The sequence below is a fragment of the Amorphotheca resinae genome (genome assembly GCF_003019875.1).
Source record: "Amorphotheca resinae ATCC 22711 unplaced genomic scaffold M430scaffold_8, whole genome shotgun sequence".
Lineage (NCBI taxonomy): Eukaryota > Fungi > Ascomycota > Leotiomycetes > Helotiales > Amorphothecaceae > Amorphotheca > Amorphotheca resinae.
In genome coordinates, this window is record NW_020194478.1 from 1,289,503 (window position 1) to 1,310,672 (window position 21,170).

The following is a 21,170-nucleotide window of genomic DNA, read 5'->3' on the forward strand; positions in this document are numbered from 1 at the left end:
TAGTTGGAGAGTGTATTGCATTTGAGGTTATTTTGTTGTGTCAAGATATTCTGCCATGTCCTGGTATTGTTACTTCTCTCTCGTTATGTGCCACCAACCTCACATTCAAGGAGTATACATGGCCAACAGCTATTCATGAAAGATAGAAATCGGGCAGTATACTGAAAACGTGGTGAGCCCGACACTTGTGGAAGAAGCAGGAAATAGACTCCAATATCAAATGTTACAAGTCTTGGGCATTGGGTCTGAGCCGCGAATCTTATACATTGGAGAAGCAAATCTTGCTCTCCCACCCATTAGTATACAAAGTTTCTCCCCAGATATCCATCCACTAATCCATCTTGCCACCAGTCAACTCCTCCGCGATTCTCTTCATTCTCTTGCCCGTAATAGCACCTGGGCCTCTGTGGAAATCTATAGCCAGCTTCTGCGTGTTGTTGACTGCCGATAACATATCCTGCACCGTAGGTGGAGCCCCGTATGCATCCCAAATATTGGTCTTGCCCTCGTTGTTCTCTCCGAATGGGTAGGGCACAAAGATCTTCTCAATCTCGGCATCCAACTGCTCCTCCGTCGTAATGAAGCCTCGAGCGTTCATGTACAAAGTGTGCAAGGCATCTTTCCGCTGTGCTGCCTTCAAAGCCTCCCTCGCTTTCACTCGCTCCGCCTTCTCAGCAAGACGAGCTTCGCGGTCTGGGTCTGGCACGGGACCTGATTGAAGCGTTCGCGTCGCAGCCGTGATAGTCGGGTTGGTCAACCGTTCGTCCTCACGTTGTGGTGCCTTAAGTCGCTTTTCTCTGTCTCGGACTTTCCAAGCGCTTCGTTTCGCAACTATAACTTCCTGACGCTTCTTTCTCTCGTACAGCTCGAGAATTCCCTCGCGTAGATTCGCCCTCCGCTTAGCTGCCATTCGCCGTTTCCATATTATACGGTCATCCTCTGTCTCTGGAAGCTCCTTTGGCTCGGGAGTTGTGGCGGCCAAGAAGTCGGGGGTAGTCTTATCGAGTCCGCGTGTGTCGAAGACATCTCGAGGAGGTGGCAGAATACCTTTGATGTCTCTTGAGCCTCTTGCCTGTCGTTGAGGTGGTACTGGAATCTCGATAAATTTCGGGCTCTCAGGGCCAATAGCGGAAAGCCGCGAGGATGAAGTGAAAGCCCGTGCATATGAAGTAGTTGAGCATCGTGTCAGAAAGCTCAATGAGCTCCTGGATAAATGTGGAGGCATTGCTGGATCCGATCCCCTGGATAGCTTCTAAGCAGGTCGTCGACAGATGTTTGAAAAGTTCAAGGCTAGCGCATTCTGGATGAACTTGCGAGCACGGAGGTACCCGCTTAGTGCGGCAAGCCACACCCCAACCCAGCCACAGCTACATATATTTTCTCGGCCACAATTTTTTTTCACCTCCCCGCCCCTTCAAACCTCTTCCTGACTTTTAATACCCAACAACCATCAGCCATGGGAACCGGTAAGAAGGAAGCCCAGCGGAAGATCCGCCAGGGCAAGGTCGGAGATGGCATGGCAAATGTCAAAGTGAAAGGCGAAAATTTCTATCGGTAAGAGGGTGCTGCGACAACCCTGATACCAACTCAGGAAGATTGCTAACATTGTCACTTCAGGTCTGCCAAGAAAGCAAAGCAACTCAAAATCCAGACTGGAGGTACTGCGCAGCATAATGCTGCTGGAAAGGTCACAAAGGCTGCAGCATACCAGTCGCGGGAGACTCCTAACGCACGAATAGAAGTAAGCCCACCTCTTGTTCGATTGATGAACCTCACGCTGACTCAATATTTAGCCTAATAGAAAATGGTTTACCAACTCCAGAGTCATCAGTCAGGATGCTCTGAATTCCTTCAGAGAGGCGATGGCCGAACGGGCTTCGGACCCATATAGCGTCCTGTTGAAATCCAACAAACTTCCAATGACCTTGATCAGAGATGGCCAAGGAAAGAATGGAATCAAACAACACCAAGCAAAAATGACTGTGGAGGCATCGCCTTTTGGAGAAGTCTTTGGACCCAAAGCACAGCGGAAGAGGGTAAAATTAGGTGTCAGCTCACTTGAAGACCTTGCAGAGGACTCTGTGAAGAGCCACGACACATACCTAGACCGCCTTGAGGAACAAAAGTTACTGAGTGGAAATTCTGGGGCTGAAGCAGTTGGTGAAGCCGCTGCGACAGATGACGGGTATATTACGAGTGCCCGAGAAGCTATCTTCAGTAAGGGTCAAAGCAAACGAATCTGGAACGAACTGTACAAAGTCATCGATTCCTCAGACGTTATCATTCACGTCCTTGACGCACGAGATCCTTTGGGTACTCGATGTCGAAGTGTGGAAAAATATATCAAGGAAGAGGCACCACATAAGCACCTGATTTTCGTACTGAATAAGTGCGATCTGGTGCCTACTGGAGTTGCTGTAAGTTGGATACCTTTCATATTATCTCCTATCCAATTTCAAGTTCCATCGTTAAGTCAAGGCTCCTTCTGCATTTCGAGTGCTCTTTGCAATGGAAGGCCGTCTGTTACAACTTTGGTAGAATGAACCCTTACTCGCCGCTCCTGGTCTTCGGAACTTGAGTAGACAGCTCACCGTCTTGGAGAGTCTGTCGTAAAGAGTTTGGGTATGTTTCGTTTGAGTTGAAGACCACTTCCTCCCTTATGTTGGTGGCTTGTGGTGGTCTTCTTAGTTATGATTCATACATACCAAATACCAAATATAACAGTTTGTGTTTGCAATTACTAATTAGTTGCAGGCTTCCTGGGTACGAGCTCTTTCAAAAGATTATCCGACTCTCGCATTCCATGCATCCATAACGAATTCATTTGGCAAAGGGTCTCTGATCCAGCTTCTCCGTCAATTTTCTTCCCTTCACTCAGACCGCAAGCAAATATCTGTTGGCTTTATTGGATACCCAAACACAGGAAAATCTTCAATTATCAACACACTTCGAAAGAAGAAGGTTTGTACTGTTGCACCGATCCCTGGTGAAACAAAGGTCTGGCAATATATCACACTCATGAAGCGAATCTACCTCATTGACTGCCCGGGAGTGGTTCCTCCTAGTACTACGGATACACCACAAGATATCCTGTTGCGAGGCGTTGTGAGAGTGGAAAACGTTGAGAACCCTGAACAGTACATTCCGGCCGTGCTTACTAAGACAAAACCTCAACATATTGAGAGAACATACCAAATCAAGGGCTGGAAAAACCATATCGAATTTTTGGAGCTGCTAGCGAGAAAGGGTGGGAGATTATTACATGGTGGCGAACCAGATGTTGATGGTGTTGCAAAGATGGTCTTAAATGACTTTATGAGGGGCAAGATCCCATGGTTCACCCCACCACCAGTTGTTGAAGGTGCTGAAGTGAAGGGTATTGAGGGCCGTGAAGGTCGACTGGGTGAAATGAGAAAGAGAAAACTGGAAGATGAGTCAGTCGCCGATACATCCGTTGCAGAAAACGCGTCGGATGCTTCTGAAGGAAATGACGAGCAGGAAGAGTTTGAAGGCTTTGACAGTGATGGTGGTGTTGAACTTAATAATGTTGCCGGCGATGTGGATGCTGCTTTTGGGCTCGAGTCAGAAGATGACGACAGTGAGGATGGGTCAGATGATGCTGACGAGGTGGATGAGGAAGATGACGCCGAGGAAGACGTCGAGGCAGATGATGCTGCTGGCCGGCAACTGCAAAAGGAGTTGAATGGGAATGTGGAGGTGTCTGGAGAATCACATAAACTGCCGCCGAAGAAGAAAAGGCGGAAAGTTTAAATAGCATAATGAAGCTTACATCTTGAACAACCTCTTTGCGAGCTATGCTTTTGATACGAGTGATACGAGAATTTGGAAACCAAATTCATTCAGCTACAATTATATGCTTTTCAAGTTATATGGAATGTCTATGCTTCTGGTCTAGCTTTGAAGTAAGTAGGCTGGCCCTCTTTGAGCGAAGGCCTACCTATCTACAACATGTGGTACATCTCGGTATCCTGAACAAAGAACAGACGAAGAGGCTGACCATGTTAACTAATTGGAGGTAATTGAGACTTGAATCAGGTTATATTATATAACTAACCCCAACAAGGTTACCTGAGCTATTAACAAGGTCCTGGAACAACCCCCAAACAAGGTGTTGGTTGTGGTGTAAACACTAGAAGGGAGGAATTCTTATGCAGACGGCATTTCTGAAGTCTGTATCGTCATCCAATGACTTCTTTGATTCTATCCGCAGATCATAGTTCAAACCAACATAGATTTCTAGAACCAAAACCTGACCTAGCGGGTAGGCCTAGATACGCGCTCGTGAAAGTCGGCTCCATGTCTAATGTCCAACAGGCGTGCTGAGCCTAATGTTTCATAGTAAGAGTGATAGGGTGGCGGTAGCATATGCATCGATGGCGACTGTAAGAGTAGGTTGAATTACTGGCGCGAAGGAAGGATTATGATTGCCTATATAAAACATCAGTCTGGACTCTGGATACCTGGGTCTTCCAAAATGGTGACCGAACCTGGAATCTCCTCAGCTGTTCGGCCCCTCTTCTCCGCGTCATCCCAAAGCTCCGGGTCGATGCCGCCGTAGTTCCAAAAGCAGCAGGGGATAGATGATATGGCTAGATTGTTGAAGTCCTCGCTGCCCATTGAAACCGGTCCATCTGGATTGAATGAATCCCCGAAATACTCCTTCAGCGCCTCGGAGACGCGCTCCGTAACCGATTCCTCGTTATACAGCAATGGGAATGAACTTGTCTCCCGGATCTGTGGCGGCTTCGGACAGCCTGCAGCTTGACATTCGGCGTTGATGATACGCTCGATGGCTTCTCTCACGCGCGTGCGCGATTCAGGACTAAAGGTTCTTGTATTGATCAAAAGGGTTGCCTCTGCACTGATGACGTTTTCTGCTGAACCGGCATGGAAAGCACCCACAGTGACTACGACTGCTTCTTGTGGGTTCGATTCTCGGCTCACGATGGTCTGTAGCTTCATGACTATACTAGAACCCAATACCACTGGATCGATTGTGGTATGTGGCCGGCTTCCATGCCCACCACGGCCATAGACGGTTACCTTATAACTGTCGGCCGCGCTGCCAAAGACCCCCTTCCGACTGTAGAGCTTTCCAGCTCTTAGCGGCATGACATGTGCGCCAAGAATAACATCGGGCTTCGGGATAGCATGCTTCGCCGGGTCATAAATCCCATCGTCAACCATGGCTTGTGCGCCAGCACCCCGTTCTTCATTTGGTTGAAACAGGAATAAGACAGTTCCGCTCCATATGTCCCGACACTTGTGCAGTAGCTCCGCAGCTGCAAGTTGAGATGAGATGTGCATGTCATGGCCGCATGCGTGCATAACTGGCTTTTCAACATTATCTGCAACGTCAACCATCCTCTTCTTACTGGCGTACGGCAACCCAGTCTTCTCCTCCATAGGCAGAGCGTCAATGTCTGCCCGCAACATCACCGTCTTTCCTACACCATTTCTAAGAATGCCAACCACGCCATGCCCACCAATGTTGGTCCGAACCTCGACGCCCTCTAGTTGTCTCAGGTAGCTCGCTATTACCGCAGCGGTTGCTCCTTCCTGCAGAGAAAGCTCCGGTTCTGCATGGAGCTGGCGGTACAAGTCCTCGTACGGACCAGCAGCAGGTCGGAATTGAGCGACGAGCTGTTTTATATGTCCTTGGGGAGTGCGCTCGGAGGGATCCTTCATTGCTGAACGATCTATTATGGATTCGTCAGGGCAGCTATCACAGGAACGAAACACAAGTAGCACTCAGTTGAGAGGGCAGGCTTGCAGATGTAGCAACAATGAGAAGGAGAGAAGCCTGCGAGAAGGGCTATTAGTACTGAAGCGGTTGATTGAAGTAGCGGAGGGGAATATAAGAGCGCACACCTACAGACTAACAGTCAGAAGCTAATTAAGGATTCGATTGGGGCTGCCTGGATTAGCACCTACAATCAAAATTGAGGCAGTTGGCTCTATCGTAGGATATTTGCGACAAATGTTATGGTCTCCTGCAAAGCCCTTTGTACTCTTTACTGACAGTCCAGTCTGAAAGGAAATAGATGCGGTTGTAGGCGGGGTTTATCTCAGGCGGTGAAGGTCCATGATTAGTCAGGCCTTAGAGAGGGCACTTATCAGCGGCACCGTATTGCAAGTGTTTTTATTCTTATCGCATCGTGGGTCTCAATTATTTCTTATCCTAATCTCTTTGCGGAGATATGGCCTGGTTTCCCAAAAGGGAAGTAATGAAAAGGGGGCTCTCGTATCACGTGATGATCAACTCGTTGAGTTGCGCCAGTTCCACCACAATGGACGTGTTCATGCCGCCTTTGCAAAGCTGTGCTCAGGTTTGGCAGTCAAGCGCGACTGAGAGAATGGACCTTCGTCCACCGCGATCAAGTTCTGTTCGCCTACCAAGTCCCAAGTAGTTGCCTTCGTCGATCATATTACTCTCAACTTCGTCGAGCAGCTCGTTCTGCTTTAATCCATCACGAGCGAAGACTGTCTGATTTTAAAGACATAGGTATTCATTCACAGCGCGCTCGCATTGCCATCCAGCCGCTCGTTTCATCTGTATGCTATTCCCGTTGAAGGCAGCAGACGGTGATGCGCCAAAAGACTTTAAGAACTCAATTACTCAACTACACAGAATTGCTTGTTGAGTATTCACACGGTATCAGAATCAATTTGGGTATCGAGATTGTAGGACAATTATTTTGCATCCCGTCTGTGGGCATTTCAACTAGGTGTTCTCTAATGGCCTAACCACACCACGTGAAACAGCTTCAATTTAAAGCTCCACCTCCTTTGAGTCTGCTGAGGAACGATAAATACTTCCTACTTGGGGTATCGAACTTTGAGCGCTCTTCAGAACTTGTCTGACAATGATCACCAGCCTTGGCCTCCTTGCTCAGCTTATGAGAACTGTTCACAGAGTCGGGCCCAGCGATTTTGGATGGATCTCTGGATTGCTTGTCGACCGAGTGTAAAGCATCCAAGGTTCGACGAAATGCCGGATCCTGCTCGTTCAACCTATTCATTGTGTTTGGGGACTTTGGTGGTGTGGAGCATCTAGAATCCTTCCTCGGAGGCGGGGTTATGTTTCGCTCGTGGGTTACCGTCCGAGACAAACCAGAATCTCCAAAACGTGTTCGGGGCATTGGGTTTCCCTTAACTGACTTCTGAAACACTGATTCTTCATCGAGTGATGGACCAGTTTCAGAGATTGAGGGCATGCGATTTTGGAATCTTGACACATGACTTGCTGTTGGAGCCCGATTCCTAGGGGTACGGGACCGATTATAGTTGACCAAAGTCTCTTTCCCAGGCGCAGTAGTGCAGGCAGGAGAGACCGAAGCCTCGTGTTTAAGTGTGTCTTGCGTAAGCTCTTGGGCAAAGCTTGGGCTCTTGTTGAGCTTAAGATCAAATTGAGATGGGTACGGAAGTTCTGAGAAGCGTGAGGTAGGTGATTGATCTGGTAGTGACGCCCAGGGGTATTCCCCAGGAGAATACGAAGTTCTTGGTGTGCTGAAGACGGATGGTCCTTCCGGTAGTGGTGTCCATGGATATCCTCCAGGAGAAGACGGAACCTTTGGTGTGCGAAAAACAGGCCAGGGACGCCTTTCTGGGACTATATAGTTTGGTTTATTGTTACCATCTGCGAACATAGCACAGAGCAACATCTCCGAGTATTGGAGTGTAAAACCGGATACTCGGGAGCACTGAACAATTCCACGAAGGCTGGAAAGAGTATTGTAGAGGTCCATGCATTCATTAGGACAGTATTGGACTGGAATTACCGATATTATCAGTCAAAGGATCAAGGTGTCGATGAGATTGCTCAAATGAATCACATACCTTCTGGGAAACAAAAGTCAGGATTCGGACTGTCAGAGTCATTACGGGGTCGAAGACCGGCGTAACGTCTGCACATGATGTTGAATTCAGCCATGGTAGTCATTCCCTGGCGTTTCAAAACCCCTTTTACTATAGCTACAAGCTTTGACTCAATCCTGTTTAGATCATAACCAAATTGTGGTGCACTCTTTAATTGACTGCAGCCGAATCTTGTAAGATCAGCCTCGACAGTGAGCCTTTGTATTGTACCGAGATAAGGTGTCAGCCAGATATATGATAAAGGTGACAGCTTTGGACTGCTGAAGGGTGACAGGGTGACGTGAAAATGGTATTCAGTCCAAAAGTATGTCATCAGTTCATAGCGCAGGGTTCGGAAAGCGCCAAGACCGCCCATAACTTGCTCCAGAATTTTCCACGGTGAAGCGAAGTGGTTCTTGGGCCAGACAGCTTTTGTGACAAAGTAAGGTGATAAATCTATCTTGCGGTCCTCTTTAGGGAAACAATAGCCGTATATCTTCCTTCGAACTTTGGGAGGGAGGAGCGTAAACAGATAATGGTCTGGAGTTGTCTTATCTTTATCAGATAAGAGCTGTTCAAATAAAAGTGCGGGATCAATTGAAACGTTCGTGTCAACAAGAAGATCGACCGTTTGATCGAGCTCTGGTGGCGGTGGTCGCACCTCCTCCACAACATGCGGGACCAGGTTCAGTGTATCTATTGTGCTTCTGCTACTTCTGCTGCTTCTACCTGTTTGACGCGTTTCAGAACGAAAGCTAGACTCTGATGGGGTTCTTGGAGATATGAACGGAGAGCCTGATCTTAAGGATTCGATGAGCGATTTGCCTAAAGCCACTATAGACTTGTCAGTACTGGTAAGTATGCAATTGGGAGATTATATAACTTTTGGGCAGATAGTTTGGCCAAAAGCCACAATCGAAGATGCTCTGGATCTGGAATATGGGACTATGATGTTGTAGCTGTCATCGTTTCGTTCGTTTGTTGGCATTGGCTGTGAAAGAGCGTTTGGTATTGTCGTGCTTTGTGAAGATCATTCATCTCAGATGGACCTCAACATTCTGAGGAAGCAGTGAATAGTTAGGTTCGCGTCGCTCAGAAAATTCTCGCGCCCCAAATTTCTAGATCAACAAGCAGGTGAATATATTGCTCTGTCCCATCTGCTAGACAACAATAGCTCAACTAGGCCTGGGAAGCGAACTAGGAGAAACTTGTCACGCGGTATAAAGTAAATGATTCGAAGACACAAGAATATTGATCAGGGTTGACAACATACTGAAAGTGGAAGAGACAGATACCCACGTGTCGATAGCAGAACAAACCTTGTATCAACAGAGACTCAGCGAGAAATAACCAAAGGTCTACAGCAGAACCAAAGGAGCAACTCAGAGTCTATCTAAGGTAAACTCCTAAAAGGCAACCTGGCTGCAGGCTTCATCACAGGAAAAGGGGGGAAAGGAGGGAAAGGAGGGGTAGACTACAAAACACAATATATAACTTCTAACCCAATGAGTACGGCCGGGAACTATATGTGGTACAGACAAGTGGTTTACGTCAGAATATAACACCCAAATCAGACTCCCATACTTAACTACATGAGTGCACGCCTTACTAAAGCAGATTCCGTAGTTATCTCCCTGGCCATTTACATTATGAAAGCCATAGCACATCCTTAGATCGCAGAGCTTTGGCGTGATTATTCTGAAGCTGACTACAGCAGTCCATTATAGAGTGGATGAAAATCCTTGTTTTCCTCTTCCGAGTCCACATATTGCAAGTGACAAGCTTGTTGAATGGCAACGAAAGGACTTGATGTTTAGATCCTAACGATTATCAGGTGGGAATCATCATATCCTCGGAATAGAAATATAGACGATGAAAAGAAATTTGACAACAGAATCTGACATTTATCTCAAAAGCTTGACGAGACTTCGCCGACGAAAACTCCAGCAATCCCATTTTCCCGTAAGTGATGTCCTGGCATGTGCCGGCGGACCATTTCGCCGAGACAACACGATCATCGACCACAAAAGCTAGCACAACCCAGATTCTGCCTCTCACATGTCATATTCTATTCGTAAGAAGATAGCTAGACTCTCAACTCCATAAGGGAGTAGCTAGATCTCTTGCTCAAGGCTCGTCTCCTCGTTTGCGATCTTACTTTAGTGGATCGCTTCTCGGGAAAACTAAAGTCCGCAGCTCAGAATAGGGCAGTTCAAGTTCACAATTGATGATTATTTGATAAATCCTCTCCTCTCCTCATTAACATCTTGCGCACTGTCTCACGATACCCCTATACATAACTATAACTTTTCCTCAGTTGTAGGACTGTGCATTTTGCGCCTGCCAACGACTGAACTCCCTATTTCAAGCAAGCCACGCCATCCTCCATCATGTCTGTGGCAGCCCCAGCCGACTTCAATCCAGAGGAGGCGGACAACCTCGAAGATGTAAGGACTCTCCTGAGTGGCAAATACTATTCCATCCTGCGCATTACTAACAACTTTGTAGATTGAGAAGCAGTTTGCTGTTAAAGGTTCGCATGATCCCATTCCAACCAAGCTGGTTAATTACCCCGCCTCTGACCCCACCATCAGTTGTCCAGCACATGTCCACATACTGGGCCATCCTCGAGAAGGTCCGCGGCTCTACGCTACGACTGACGAAGATCGATGATGAAATATACGAGCACCTAAAGGCCGATTTCCCCGAGTTTGATCCCGCACAGACGATTGATGAGGACGAGATGAAGAGCAAGACAGGCAAGGAACGGTGGCGGAAGTTCATGATGGCCTACGAGAAGAAAGTCGATGATTATAACTTTGGTACAATGCTGAGATCAAACCCGAAATGGGAGTATGGAAAGGACGAAACGATTTTTGGTAGGTGCTCCTATATGGCCCGATAATGTGACAAGACTGACTTGGTGCAGTACCTCGAATGCAATTCTATGCCGTCGAGATTGCGAGAAACCGGCAGGGACTGAACGATTGGATATACGAGAAGAACCAGCAGGAGCAAGCAGAAGCAAAGGCGAAGGCTGGGGAAGCGAAGTCGTAACTCCCCTATATCTGGACAAACAATACCCTTCTTGTATCATATTGAAAAAGATGTCGAGAAGCGCCAATAACCATCTTGTGGTGAATTTGAAGCAAAGCCTCGACATCTTCTGCGAATATAGAGCCCGCATTCTCAAGCCTAAGTGTGTCCGCGGAGCTTGGCTATGACCAAACGTCATCGAGGGCGAAAGTCCCTCTTCCTTGCTTCAGGTGTCTGAAAGCACGATATACTCCCTACTTATCGATATACTCAGATGGACATTCAATGTTAAGTATCTGCTCATAGCCAATTTATTAGTTAGCGGGCCATCACGGCCCACGGGCATATTGGGCCGAGTCATTACCCCTTGCCATCTCGTCAAGAGGGAAAGCACAAGAAGAAAGGCTTGAGTGATTACGATATAGCCGGAGTCCGATGATAAAGGTCATGTTTCATTCCTTGCTCTTTGATTTCTAAGGCTCACGTGCATGGCGCGTCCGAGATTCATTGTTCCCCTCCTTCGCTAAGAGAACAATCGTAAGGGGCAAGCGCCACAACAATACTTACCTAGGTAGGTTCTAAGAACATGAACTACAATCAATCGTAGACATATATGCCTATGAATCCTTTCATTCGTATTAGTTTCCAGTTCAAATCTCATCACATCTTTTGTAAACTTTCCTTATGCTATCTTCCCATTGCACCACTTTACTCGTTGATCTTTGACCGCCATCGCACATCTGAATACCCCGCCTCCCTAAAAATGGCAACGCAGTCAAGCCGAGATAAGAGCCCTAGGGGCTTTGAAAGTACCCGGGACTGGGTGGTGCCAATGCCTGTGGTGGAGTCCCAGCAGCCTCGTTACCAATTGGAGCCGATCGAAAGAATCGACAATGCAACTCAAGTCACCCCGTCATGGCGTTCACTGTTTTCATTCACAACTCGAGCGCATAGTGCTCCAATTTCCTGCTCTGCTGCTGCATCGATTTTAGCTGGAATACTGAAGCCTTGTGCGTCCATCTTCTTGGGGAAGATCTTCTCCATCTTAACAAAGTTTGGCGACGGAACCTTGGATACCAAGGCCACGCTGCACGGAATTTCGATATGGTGCATAGCATTGACTGGGTTGGGTCTTTCAGCGTGGCTTCTCGAAGGCATCTTTTTTTCGGCTTGGGTCATATTCGGAGAGCTTCAAGCGCAAATCGTGCGACTGAAGATGTTCGCGGGGATGCTCGACAAAGAGCTTGAGTGGTATGATCTGCGGGAGGATGGAGTTGGATCATTGCTGATTCGAATACAAACGTAGGTCGGCTCTATGAGAACTGACAAAAATCATACTGAATTCTTCATAGGCAAATCCGAGAACTTCAACTGGCAGTCTCTCAGCCTCTTGGGTTACTCCTGTTCGAAGCTGTGGCATCGCTAGCATCTCTTGGGATTGCATTATACTACTCCTGGAAGTTGACGCTTGTCATCCTCGCAACTTTTCCCTTCATCGGCCTCATTTTGTTCATCGTCTCTAAAGGGCTTGCCCCAGCCATCGAATCACAGAAACGAGAGCTTAGCAAGGCATCAAAGTATGCCAACACCGCGGTTACAGCTATCGATACCGTCAAGGCTTTTAATGGACAGGATCAAGAGATTTGGCAGTACTTCTCCACGATCAAGGAGGTCACCATCTACTATCTGTTACAAGCAAGAGCTAATGCCCTCCAATTCGGAATCATAAAGTTTTTGACCACTGGTCTTTTCGTCCAAGGTTTCTGGTTTGGCATCTATTTAGTAAACAATGGCCTCGATCCTGGCGATGTTCTCACGACTTTCTATGCATGCTTAAGCGCTATGCAAGCAATTGAAGTCATTCTTCCTCAGTGGTTAGTTCTAGCAAAAGGCATGTCAGCCGGGGAGACGTTGAAGTCTATCATGATTCAGATGCAGCATGACAGGAGAGTAACAAAAGTGAGAGATGCGACAACGCCGAAGTCCTGTCCTGGAGACGTCGAGATCAACAATGTAAGGGCGATGTCACATTCTCAGAGAACCTACTAACCTTATATATAGGTTTCCTTCGCATATCCATCGAATACGCATCAGCTTGTACTAGATAACGTCACATTCTTCTTCCCCACTGGTGAAACAACATTTGTAGTTGGAACCAGTGGGTCTGGCAAGAGTACAGTTGGAAACCTCCTCATGAAGTATTATGAACCTCTCTCTGGGGAGATCCTGGTCGATGGCCACTCAATACAAAATCTTGATAACGATTGGTTACGACAAAATATCACTTTAGTTCAACAAGAGAGCGTGCTCTTCAACGAAACAATATTCCAGAATATAGCGTTTGGCAACCGAGATAATGCCACACGGGAAGATGTCAGGGAGGCATGCAAGACTGCTTATCTGGAAGAGACAATACGGAACATGCCAAATGGGCTGGACACACTGATTGGTTTGGGCGGCAGATCATTAAGCGGGGGGCAGAAGCAGAGAGTTGCCATCGCAAGGGCCAAACTTCGAGATGCGCCGATACTCATCCTTGACGAATCTACCAGTGCACTGGACTATATAAGTCGAATTGAAGTCATGGAGTCAATCAGGAAATGGCGCAAAGGAAAGACTACCATCATCATTACTCATGATATGTCACAGATTCTGGATGATGACTACGTATACGTGTTGGATCATGCAAAGGTAGTTCAAGAGGATTATCGCAAAAAGTTGGCCGACAAATCACACGGAACATTCGCATCTATTCTACGTTCTGAGACCAGCTCGGAAGCCAAGAGATTGAGCAAGAAACCCGAACCCTCTTCTCTCACCAACGATGTTGAGATACCCGAAGAGGCCTATTCTCAGCGCTGGAGCTACATCTCCAAGGTCTTCGGTATGCCACAAAACTCCCCCAATATTGGCCTGAGCTCTGGGAACGATAATCGTCTGTCGTTAAAGGTTGGGGTTGCACAAGCAAGTTCCTTGAGTTCGGATCTGATTTGGCCATCCCCTCACGTTACTGACTCTCCTCAAACGAGCATCATACCGCGGCTACATCTTTCATTTATGTCGCCCAGACCATCCCCTCAAGCCCCTCCTCCATCATCAGCATGGAAAGGCACGGATTATAACCCAAGTCCTATTCCTTCATCGAACTTCGAAGATATGAAGCATGGAGAATCAACGCGAGAGAAGGTTCCGGACCATATAACCGAGGATGCTCAGGAGTTGCCGCCGGCATCCTTAACCAAGATCTTCAGCACTATTTGGCCTATCCTCACATGGAAAGGGAAGATGGTCCTCCTGCTTGGATTCTTTGCTGCTTTCATAGTAGCAGCCGGCACTCCTGCTTTTGCCTATGTCTTTGCTCAGTTACTGAATGTCTTCTATCTTCCTCGAGAAGATCGAACCGCCGCAGCACTGAAATGGGCTTTGTCTCTCCTTGCCGTTGCCGTCATAGATGGATCCGCCAGCTTCTGTACGCACTACGCACTGGAATACAGTGCACAATCATGGATCAACTCCTTGCGACTCGAAGCACTGAAGCGTATTCTTGCTCAACCCAAATCTTGGTTTGACGAGGAAAGCAACTCGCCTGGTCGATTGAATGATTGTTTAGACAGGAACGCTGAAGAGATGCGTAATCTGGTGGGTCGCTTTGCTGGCCCTGCCTTTACAATCGTTTGGATGCTTGGCATCACCGTCGTCTGGTCTCTTATAATAGTCTGGAAGCTTACTCTTGTTGCGCTTGGCTGCGCACCTATTCTCTACGCCTTCACACGGCTCTTCCATTTAGTGAGCAGTAAATGGGAAGAGAGATGCAATAGAGATGCGGACTTCACTAGCAGCATATTCAGCGAAACGTTCACCAACATCAGAGTTGTCCGAGCTCTCACCCTGGAAAGCCATTTTGAGCAGAAACACCTCAGAGCTGCGGCTGATACCTGCAAGACGGGCATCTCGAGAGCCGTATATTCAGGTTTACTCTATGGACTCACAGACTCCCTTACCTTCTTCATCATAGCACTAGTTTTCTACTACGGCACCGTGCTCATCTGCTCTGGCTCCCACTCTCTGGGAAATGTCATCGAAGTGGTCAACCTCCTCCTCTTTGGCATCTCTAATGCCACCGCCATGCTCTCCATGGTGCCACAGATCACATCCTCGCGGACAACAGCTACGTACATGCTACGTCTAGCCAACCTCCCTCTCCACACCTCCCACGAAACACAAGGCGAGATCCGCGTCCCAACACCCCTCCCAATCCGAATGAACAACCTCTCATTCACGCACCCCAGCCAACCCTTTATCAAAACCCTCGATCGCATCTCTCTCGAGATCAAACCCGGAACCTGCACTGCCATCGTCGGCTCCTCCGGCTCAGGAAAAAGCACCATCGTCTCTCTCCTCCTGAACCTCTACCCACCCGATGCCCCCTCACACACCTTCTCAGGCCCAGCACTCACCTTCCACGGGATCCCAGCCTGCTCCTGTAACCTCCACTCTCTCCGGTCGCACATCTCCATCGTTCCACAATCACCACTCCTCTTCCCGACCACGATCCTCGAGAACATCATCTACGGGCTCCCCGAATCCTCGCCCTTCCATAGTCTAGAAGCCGCGCAGCGCGCCGCTGCTCACGCGGGTATTCACTCTTTCATCATGTCTCTGGACGCCGGCTACTCGACGCTGATCGGCGATGGGGGCATGGGGCTCTCGGGGGGTCAAACGCAGCGGCTCGCGCTAGCGCGGGCTCTGGTCAGACGGCCCAAACTCCTCATCCTGGACGAAGCGACGAGCGCGTTAGATGGCGGGAATGCGCAGTTGGTGAAAGAGTTGGTGGGGAGACTGGTGGGCGAGGGCGTGGCGGTGGTGCTCGTGAGTCATAGTTTGGAGATGGTAAAGGTTGCGGATTGCGTTTTGGTGCTGGAGAAGGGGAGGTTGGTGGAGAGTGGCGGGTTTGAAGAGTTGTGTGGAAGGGGAGGTGTGTTTGGGAGGGTGATGATGGGTGGTGGGACTGGGATAGAGATGGGGAGAGGGAGGGGGGAAAGGTTGAGAGTGGATAAGGAGGATGAGAAGGAGGATGAGGATATTATAACGCCGGTAGAACAGAGGAAGAGATCATCTTGGGTGGGTAGGACGGAAGTATGGTGATTTCTTTCTCCCCTTAACAACCCTTTGAGTATAGGAATCAGGGTGGTTTGTTTACGTACCTTATGTAAGTACTATGATCCATACAGGTACATCACCAATTACGATCATCTATCAAGGTCTTAAAAAGAGGAGTGTCGATGATCCCCTAGTTTCTGGGTTGTATTAGAAACAAACCTAGCATGCGGACGGTAGGTATGGAAAGGGAGAGAGAGGTGGAGTAAGGTATATGGGGAGAAGACGAGGGGTAAGGAGTAGCACAATAAACGTGGGGATGGGAATATCAAGTAGTTGAAAAGCCTGCATTTGGTGCTGCCCTAGGTAGGTACTTTAGTTTAGAAATCCCGGGATGTTAATATGCGGAGATTTCTTGCACTTAATTTTTATACTTACACATATTTATTACATTGTTATTTGCAGGGCTGGCCATACCTATCCTGCTGTATGCAAGTCATTAGAGGATCAATATTGTCCGCACGGCAGGTTCAAGCTTCACTCCTCCATACTCTCGGTGTCGTCCTCTGGAACATCCACGGTCAACATCCACGGTCTCAGTCGTGCATCCGCATCCGTCATGGCCGGCACCGGGCGCACGAGCACCATCTCCCGAATATCCGGCACTGTAATATCCGGATGCAGATCCTGTACCTGGAAGGTCCCCATCCAATTGCCTAGCCAGCTTATATCTTGATCCGTTGTTGTGACATCGTTGTTTATAAAGCCGGCGACGCCTGTCCGCGCCTTGTAGTCCCAGGAGAATTCCCACGCCGTGATGATCGGCTCTTGCAGATCGACGGTCTGCGCGAAGCAGAGGATCCGGAGCGCGGTCTCCCTGGTCCCGCGGCCGCTCCAGAGGAAAGCGACGCGTCGGACAGCGGCCGGGTACCGATCCGCGAGGTCGAAGAAGCTGTGTAGAGAAGTGTCGTGTACGACGATGGTGTCGACCCACGGATTGACGTAGATGCGCTCCTTGAATAGGCGGAAGGACTGCGGGTAGATGTTCAGGAACGCATAGCGGATCTTGCGGCACACTTGCATGAGGGCTGGCTGGTCGGCATGGAATCTGAGGACGTTGCGACAATTTGGGCGAACCTCGATGAACCGGGGAGTGAAGAGTATGAAGCGGAGAATGTGGAGCTGCAACTCCTCGGGCATCGCAAGGAAGCGGGGGAAGAACGTTGCTGGTACTTGAAGGTGTGAGTACGAGGCTCTGCTGGATATGGCTGGGGGTACTGAAGAGGCAAGCCTCGCGGCATGCATCATATCATCGCTATTTGTGCTGGTCCCAGTCGTATCTTTGTTAGTAGGGAATGCAGAGTTCATAATCCTGTTTGTGCAAGTGGGAGAGATGATTGAGGACTCCCTGAGATCTGGCAGGGCGGCAGATTGACTAAGAGGGTCGATAGCAAGGAGGTTCTTTAGTTTGTAACGTTGGCTCGTAATATGCCCACTGGGACCCACGAGCTCTCGGTGTTCGTGATTGATCTGGTTCGGCATTGCCTGATCCATGATGGATCTTGGGAATAGCCGTGGCACTTGTGTGTGCTGGAGAAGACTGCAAGCCTCTGAAGACTCAATTGAACAATGGGTGGTCATCCACTCCTCCAAGTGTAGAGCACTGCTCCGTGTTAAGAACAAACGCGTGTTGAAGGGGTGGTATGACGAAGAGTAGAGGTAAATACCTGGATTGATTCACTAGAGGAAGTAGAATCATGTATTGAGTGATTGGAAGAGGGAGAAAGGTAGGGAGTGCAGTGCCAACTGGGCCTTTGCGACTTGTTGGCGCTTCAGGAACCCATTTGACATCCAACAGGACAAGAAGTCATTGGGTCCTCTCTTGATATTTCTTAGATGTCGAGAAAGAGTAGTAGAAGAAAATATTAGCCAGTCACCTCGGCTAAGCCCGAGAAGAAGGTTGACAGTCTTTGCAACTTTGCATCTGAGCAGCCAAAATAACGATTAGTTTTATATGATTCAAGCAGGACTTCTGCTTAAAAGCCTGATAAGTATCACGTAGACGCTGTACCGGGCCGCGAGCTAGCAGGCACATTGTTCAATCGAAGCAACCAAGTATCAAGCAAGCAGAGCAGGAGAGCAGAACGAGATGGAAACAAACAACCCAGGTCCGAATCCTCGGGCACTGGAGGATTGGATGAGACTTTTATACGTGAGAAAGTCGAGACAGCATTTTATACTCGGGAATGTTGCCTTCAAAAGACTCCCAGCTTTGACAGCTGCGGATCAGCCCTCACAGCCAAGGCGGGGGAGAGATGCATGTCCACACGCGGCCCCAGGCTCAGCCCCGGAATCCCTCCTCCGGAATGCCCTCGCTCTGCCGATCTGTAGGCTTAAGGGGAATCCTCGAGCGATGGTTGGCAGAAGGTAAACGGGACGTCCAAGTTCCCCGATGCGTACGAATGCTGTCTACGTAAGTCAGATATCTCGAATGCCGCAATATTTATTTATTTATTTATTGACGTATCGGGTTAATTTACCGTATTTTGCGGATGTATTTAGCGGATGTATTTATAGAAATCCGGCGGAGCAAGGCAGAACCGGTAATAATGAGGAAGGGCCGCGGGTGGGCCAGGAACCCGGGTTTTTCTGGGTGCCTTGGCGCCTGAGGCAGCCTGAGCCACGATGTCTCGGATGTCTGTGACCATGAACGAAGACTGAATGAAGGGTTCAAGTATTGGAAGACCATAGGGACGTCGATCTTGCTGCTGTCTTTATATATATATCCTCGCACAACATCCATGATGCTCAGCCCTCCATCATCCTCCTCCTCCTCCTCTTCATCCTCATCCTCACCCTGACGACGACGACAACGACGATCCCCAGTGCCCCAGCCACCCGAGCAACGATCCCCCTGCGCTGCGAGTCTTGGTCCAGGCTGTTGGGCTGCCAACTGCCAACAGCAATCCGCGACAGTCATACCCAGTGGGGTCTTCTGTTATAAATTCCAATCTTTACTGCGCCTCCCAGACAACGCCGTCCCTCTCCTCTCCTCCTCCATCTCCACCTCCTACATAACAATCCCAAAACCCTTCCTCTGTTGCCCTCCCTCTCTTTCTTCTCGAAACAGTCCGTCGCCGGAGAAAGGGAAGAGACGACAGACACAACTACAAGACGAACAACCCCTCCGCTCTTGTTCTCTTGTCCCTATCAAAACTTTTCCATCACCACATCGCTCGTTTGGTTTTTCGAGCTTTCGAACTTCCGCCTGTCCGTATCCAGTCCTCGCACCTATCCGTTCCTCTCTTTGACCCCGACAAATCCTCCAAGATGGGTGTCGGACGAGTTTTCTGCGTGGCGCTGCCCTTTATCATGACCATCGCGAGTCTGATCTGTATCCTGATTGTCATGACCGCCGGACTCACCAACAAGGGTATCTGGATGTTCGAGGTCAGCCCCAAGAACCTGACCGTCGGCGTCAACCAGCTCGAGAGCTTGGCAAATGGCAAGGCTATCGCTCCCTCGTCCACCCTCTCCAGCGCCAGCTCCATCGAGTCCGCCATTGCAGGTATTGCCGGCAACAAGAACGTCAGCGCAGCAGATCTTGGAATCGGGAATTCATACCAGGTCTACCTGTGGAACTACTGCTACCAGACCGCCGCCAAGAATGCGACGGTCTGCAGCAAGTCGGGTTACAACTGGGCTGCGAGCGAGCTGAATCCCGCAAAGCTCCAGGCCAACATCTCGGCCACCAGCATTGCCCTCACCGGCCAGAACATCACGCTCCCGAAGGACATCACCGACGCTCTGCACACATATGCCACGGTATCGAGGTGGACCCAGATCGTCTACATCATTGCTCTGATACTCACCGGGTTGGAGCTGGTCGTCGGGCTCTTCGCCTTCTGCTCTCGCGTCGGCTCCTGCATCACCTGCTTCATTTCAGGCTTCTCCACCAGCGTCATCATCATAGCCTCGATCCTAGCCACCGTCGCCTCAGCCATCATCGTCGGTGCCCTTAACCGCACCGTCAAGCAATTCGGCGTCACCCAGTCTATGGGCGATTCCTTCCTTGGCGTGACCTGGGCCGCAGTCGGCTTCTCCCTCGGCAGCGGCCTCTTCTGGATGTTCAGCACTTGCTGCTGCGCTGGCAACCACCAACGCAGAAACAACATCGAGAAGGGCCCTTACGTCCCTATCCAGGTCCACAACCACCAGAACATCGCACCCTCGTACGCCCCTGGCGCACCCGGTTACGGCGCACCTCCACAGCGGGTTGGCGGCGGGTACGAACCTTACAGAAATGTCTAGATTGCTCTTGCACTTAAAGCAAGTAGGGGAGAGGTAGAGGTATAGCCGTCACTCGACGACGGCCGGTCTTTCAGCGTTGCATTGCGGGCGTTCAGGGTGGGGGGATTCACAAGGATTCCTCAAATCACGAAGAAATGGTTGGGAATATATGATGGCTCTGGAATGAGTTGATCACGAGAAGACGACTCGGTACGGAATAATCTCCTTTTTTGCCTCCTCCTCCTCCTCCTCCTTCTATCATGATGTCGTTTTTTACCCCGTTTGGTACCCCGCCCTGTTACATAGAAGAGAATGAATGAATGAACGGATGGCGTTCAGAAAATGAATGATACCCGAATCTGCCAACCTAGGTACTGTACCTACCTAAATGAATGAATCCCTTTGAAAATTCCGTGACTTGTGCTTGCAATCTCATATACCTTCTCTCGATCAAATCGACCGACCCATCCCTCAGGTATTTCAAACCCTCCCTACCTACCTTATCTTACCTATCTTAACCCTCCCAACTCATCCCCAATCCCAAATTCCCAATCCTAATCCCCTAATCCTAATTAATCCCTTTTCCCTAATCCCTACTTTGAAATCCGAATTACTCGATTAATCCGTAGACCAACCAGAATCCATTTCATTTATGGGTCGTGGTGGTGGCGCAGTATGTAAGATGGATTGGATAGGCTGCGGTTTACTTACTGTTTTGACTCCTGTGCGAGGCGGGAGAGAGAGAGTGTGTGTTTTTTTTGGGATTTTTGAAGAAGGAGGAGGGATGGATGGATGGATGGATGGATTGGGAGGGACGGATGGAGGGATGTATAGGATTATTACTCTTTGGGGGCTTTTTGTTGGGGGGG

General features: G+C 49.0%; 8 protein-coding genes across 8 annotated transcripts; 4 read left to right on the plus strand and 4 right to left on the minus strand.

Moving 5' to 3' along the window:
• Window positions 1–121: 121 nt before the first annotated feature.
• M430DRAFT_142687 (hypothetical protein) lies at window positions 122–1,281 on the minus strand. The gene has a single exon (XM_024862778.1). The coding sequence runs from the start codon at window positions 1,223–1,225 to the stop codon at window positions 332–334; it is 894 nt and encodes a 297-aa protein (XP_024719786.1). The 5' UTR covers window positions 1,226–1,281; the 3' UTR covers window positions 122–331.
• Window positions 1,282–1,456: 175 nt separating this feature from the next.
• Window positions 1,457–3,771, plus strand: M430DRAFT_104441 (hypothetical protein; the record flags this gene model as incomplete). The annotated part of the gene is made up of 4 exons (XM_024860927.1): window positions 1,457–1,554; window positions 1,618–1,741; window positions 1,794–2,417; window positions 2,755–3,771. The coding sequence occupies 4 exons, from the start codon at window positions 1,457–1,459 to the stop codon at window positions 3,769–3,771; spliced, it is 1,863 nt and encodes a 620-aa protein (XP_024719787.1).
• A 583-nt stretch (window positions 3,772–4,354) lies between these two features.
• M430DRAFT_51814 (hypothetical protein) lies at window positions 4,355–6,325 on the minus strand (the record flags this gene model as incomplete). The annotated part of the gene is made up of 3 exons (XM_024868255.1): window positions 4,355–4,449; window positions 4,509–5,664; window positions 6,311–6,325. The coding sequence occupies 3 exons, from the start codon at window positions 6,323–6,325 to the stop codon at window positions 4,355–4,357; spliced, it is 1,266 nt and encodes a 421-aa protein (XP_024719788.1).
• A 311-nt stretch (window positions 6,326–6,636) lies between these two features.
• M430DRAFT_277463 (hypothetical protein) lies at window positions 6,637–8,274 on the minus strand. The gene is made up of 2 exons (XM_024865708.1): window positions 7,861–8,274; window positions 6,637–7,792 (listed from the first exon to the last, which is right to left on the minus strand). Exons 1-2 carry the CDS (start codon window positions 8,252–8,254, stop codon window positions 6,789–6,791), a joined length of 1,398 nt encoding a protein of 465 aa, XP_024719789.1. The 5' UTR covers window positions 8,255–8,274; the 3' UTR covers window positions 6,637–6,788.
• Window positions 8,275–10,128: 1,854 nt separating this feature from the next.
• M430DRAFT_43443 (hypothetical protein) lies at window positions 10,129–11,281 on the plus strand. Its single transcript, XM_024867620.1, has 4 exons — window positions 10,129–10,325; window positions 10,387–10,411; window positions 10,473–10,757; window positions 10,808–11,281. Exons 1-4 carry the CDS (start codon window positions 10,269–10,271, stop codon window positions 10,933–10,935), a joined length of 495 nt encoding a protein of 164 aa, XP_024719790.1. The 5' UTR covers window positions 10,129–10,268; the 3' UTR covers window positions 10,936–11,281.
• A 465-nt stretch (window positions 11,282–11,746) lies between these two features.
• On the plus strand, window positions 11,747–16,059 carry M430DRAFT_104215 (hypothetical protein; the record flags this gene model as incomplete). Its single annotated transcript, XM_024860912.1, has 3 exons — window positions 11,747–12,216; window positions 12,267–12,927; window positions 12,976–16,059. 3 exons carry the CDS (start codon window positions 11,747–11,749, stop codon window positions 16,057–16,059), a joined length of 4,215 nt encoding a protein of 1,404 aa, XP_024719791.1.
• A 418-nt stretch (window positions 16,060–16,477) lies between these two features.
• M430DRAFT_43445 (hypothetical protein) lies at window positions 16,478–17,565 on the minus strand (the record flags this gene model as incomplete). Its single annotated transcript, XM_024867621.1, has 1 exon — window positions 16,478–17,565. The coding sequence occupies one exon, from the start codon at window positions 17,563–17,565 to the stop codon at window positions 16,549–16,551; it is 1,017 nt and encodes a 338-aa protein (XP_024719792.1). The 3' UTR covers window positions 16,478–16,548.
• Window positions 17,566–19,341: 1,776 nt separating this feature from the next.
• On the plus strand, window positions 19,342–20,322 carry M430DRAFT_104697 (hypothetical protein; the record flags this gene model as incomplete). Its single annotated transcript, XM_024860943.1, has 1 exon — window positions 19,342–20,322. The coding sequence occupies one exon, from the start codon at window positions 19,342–19,344 to the stop codon at window positions 20,320–20,322; it is 981 nt and encodes a 326-aa protein (XP_024719793.1).
• Window positions 20,323–21,170: the final 848 nt, after the last annotated feature.

Bases quoted from the DNA above. Each gene is read 5' to 3' on its own strand.
- M430DRAFT_43443 (XM_024867620.1), top strand. From the start codon at position 10,269: ATGTCTGTGGCAGCCCCAGCCGACTTCAATCCAGAGGAGGCGGACAAC. The intron at 10,412-10,472 runs GTTCGCATGATC...CCCCACCATCAG, and splicing joins GAAGCAGTTTGCTGTTAAAG to TTGTCCAGCACATGTCCACA. The intron at 10,758-10,807 runs GTAGGTGCTCCT...GACTTGGTGCAG, and splicing joins AAAGGACGAAACGATTTTTG to TACCTCGAATGCAATTCTAT.
- M430DRAFT_142687 (XM_024862778.1), bottom strand. From the start codon at position 1,225: ATGCCTCCACATTTATCCAGGAGCTCATTGAGCTTTCTGACACGATGC.
- M430DRAFT_277463 (XM_024865708.1), bottom strand. From the start codon at position 8,254: ATGGGCGGTCTTGGCGCTTTCCGAACCCTGCGCTATGAACTGATGACA. The intron at 7,793-7,860 runs GTATGTGATTCA...CGGTAATTCCAG, and splicing joins TGACTTTTGTTTCCCAGAAG to TCCAATACTGTCCTAATGAA.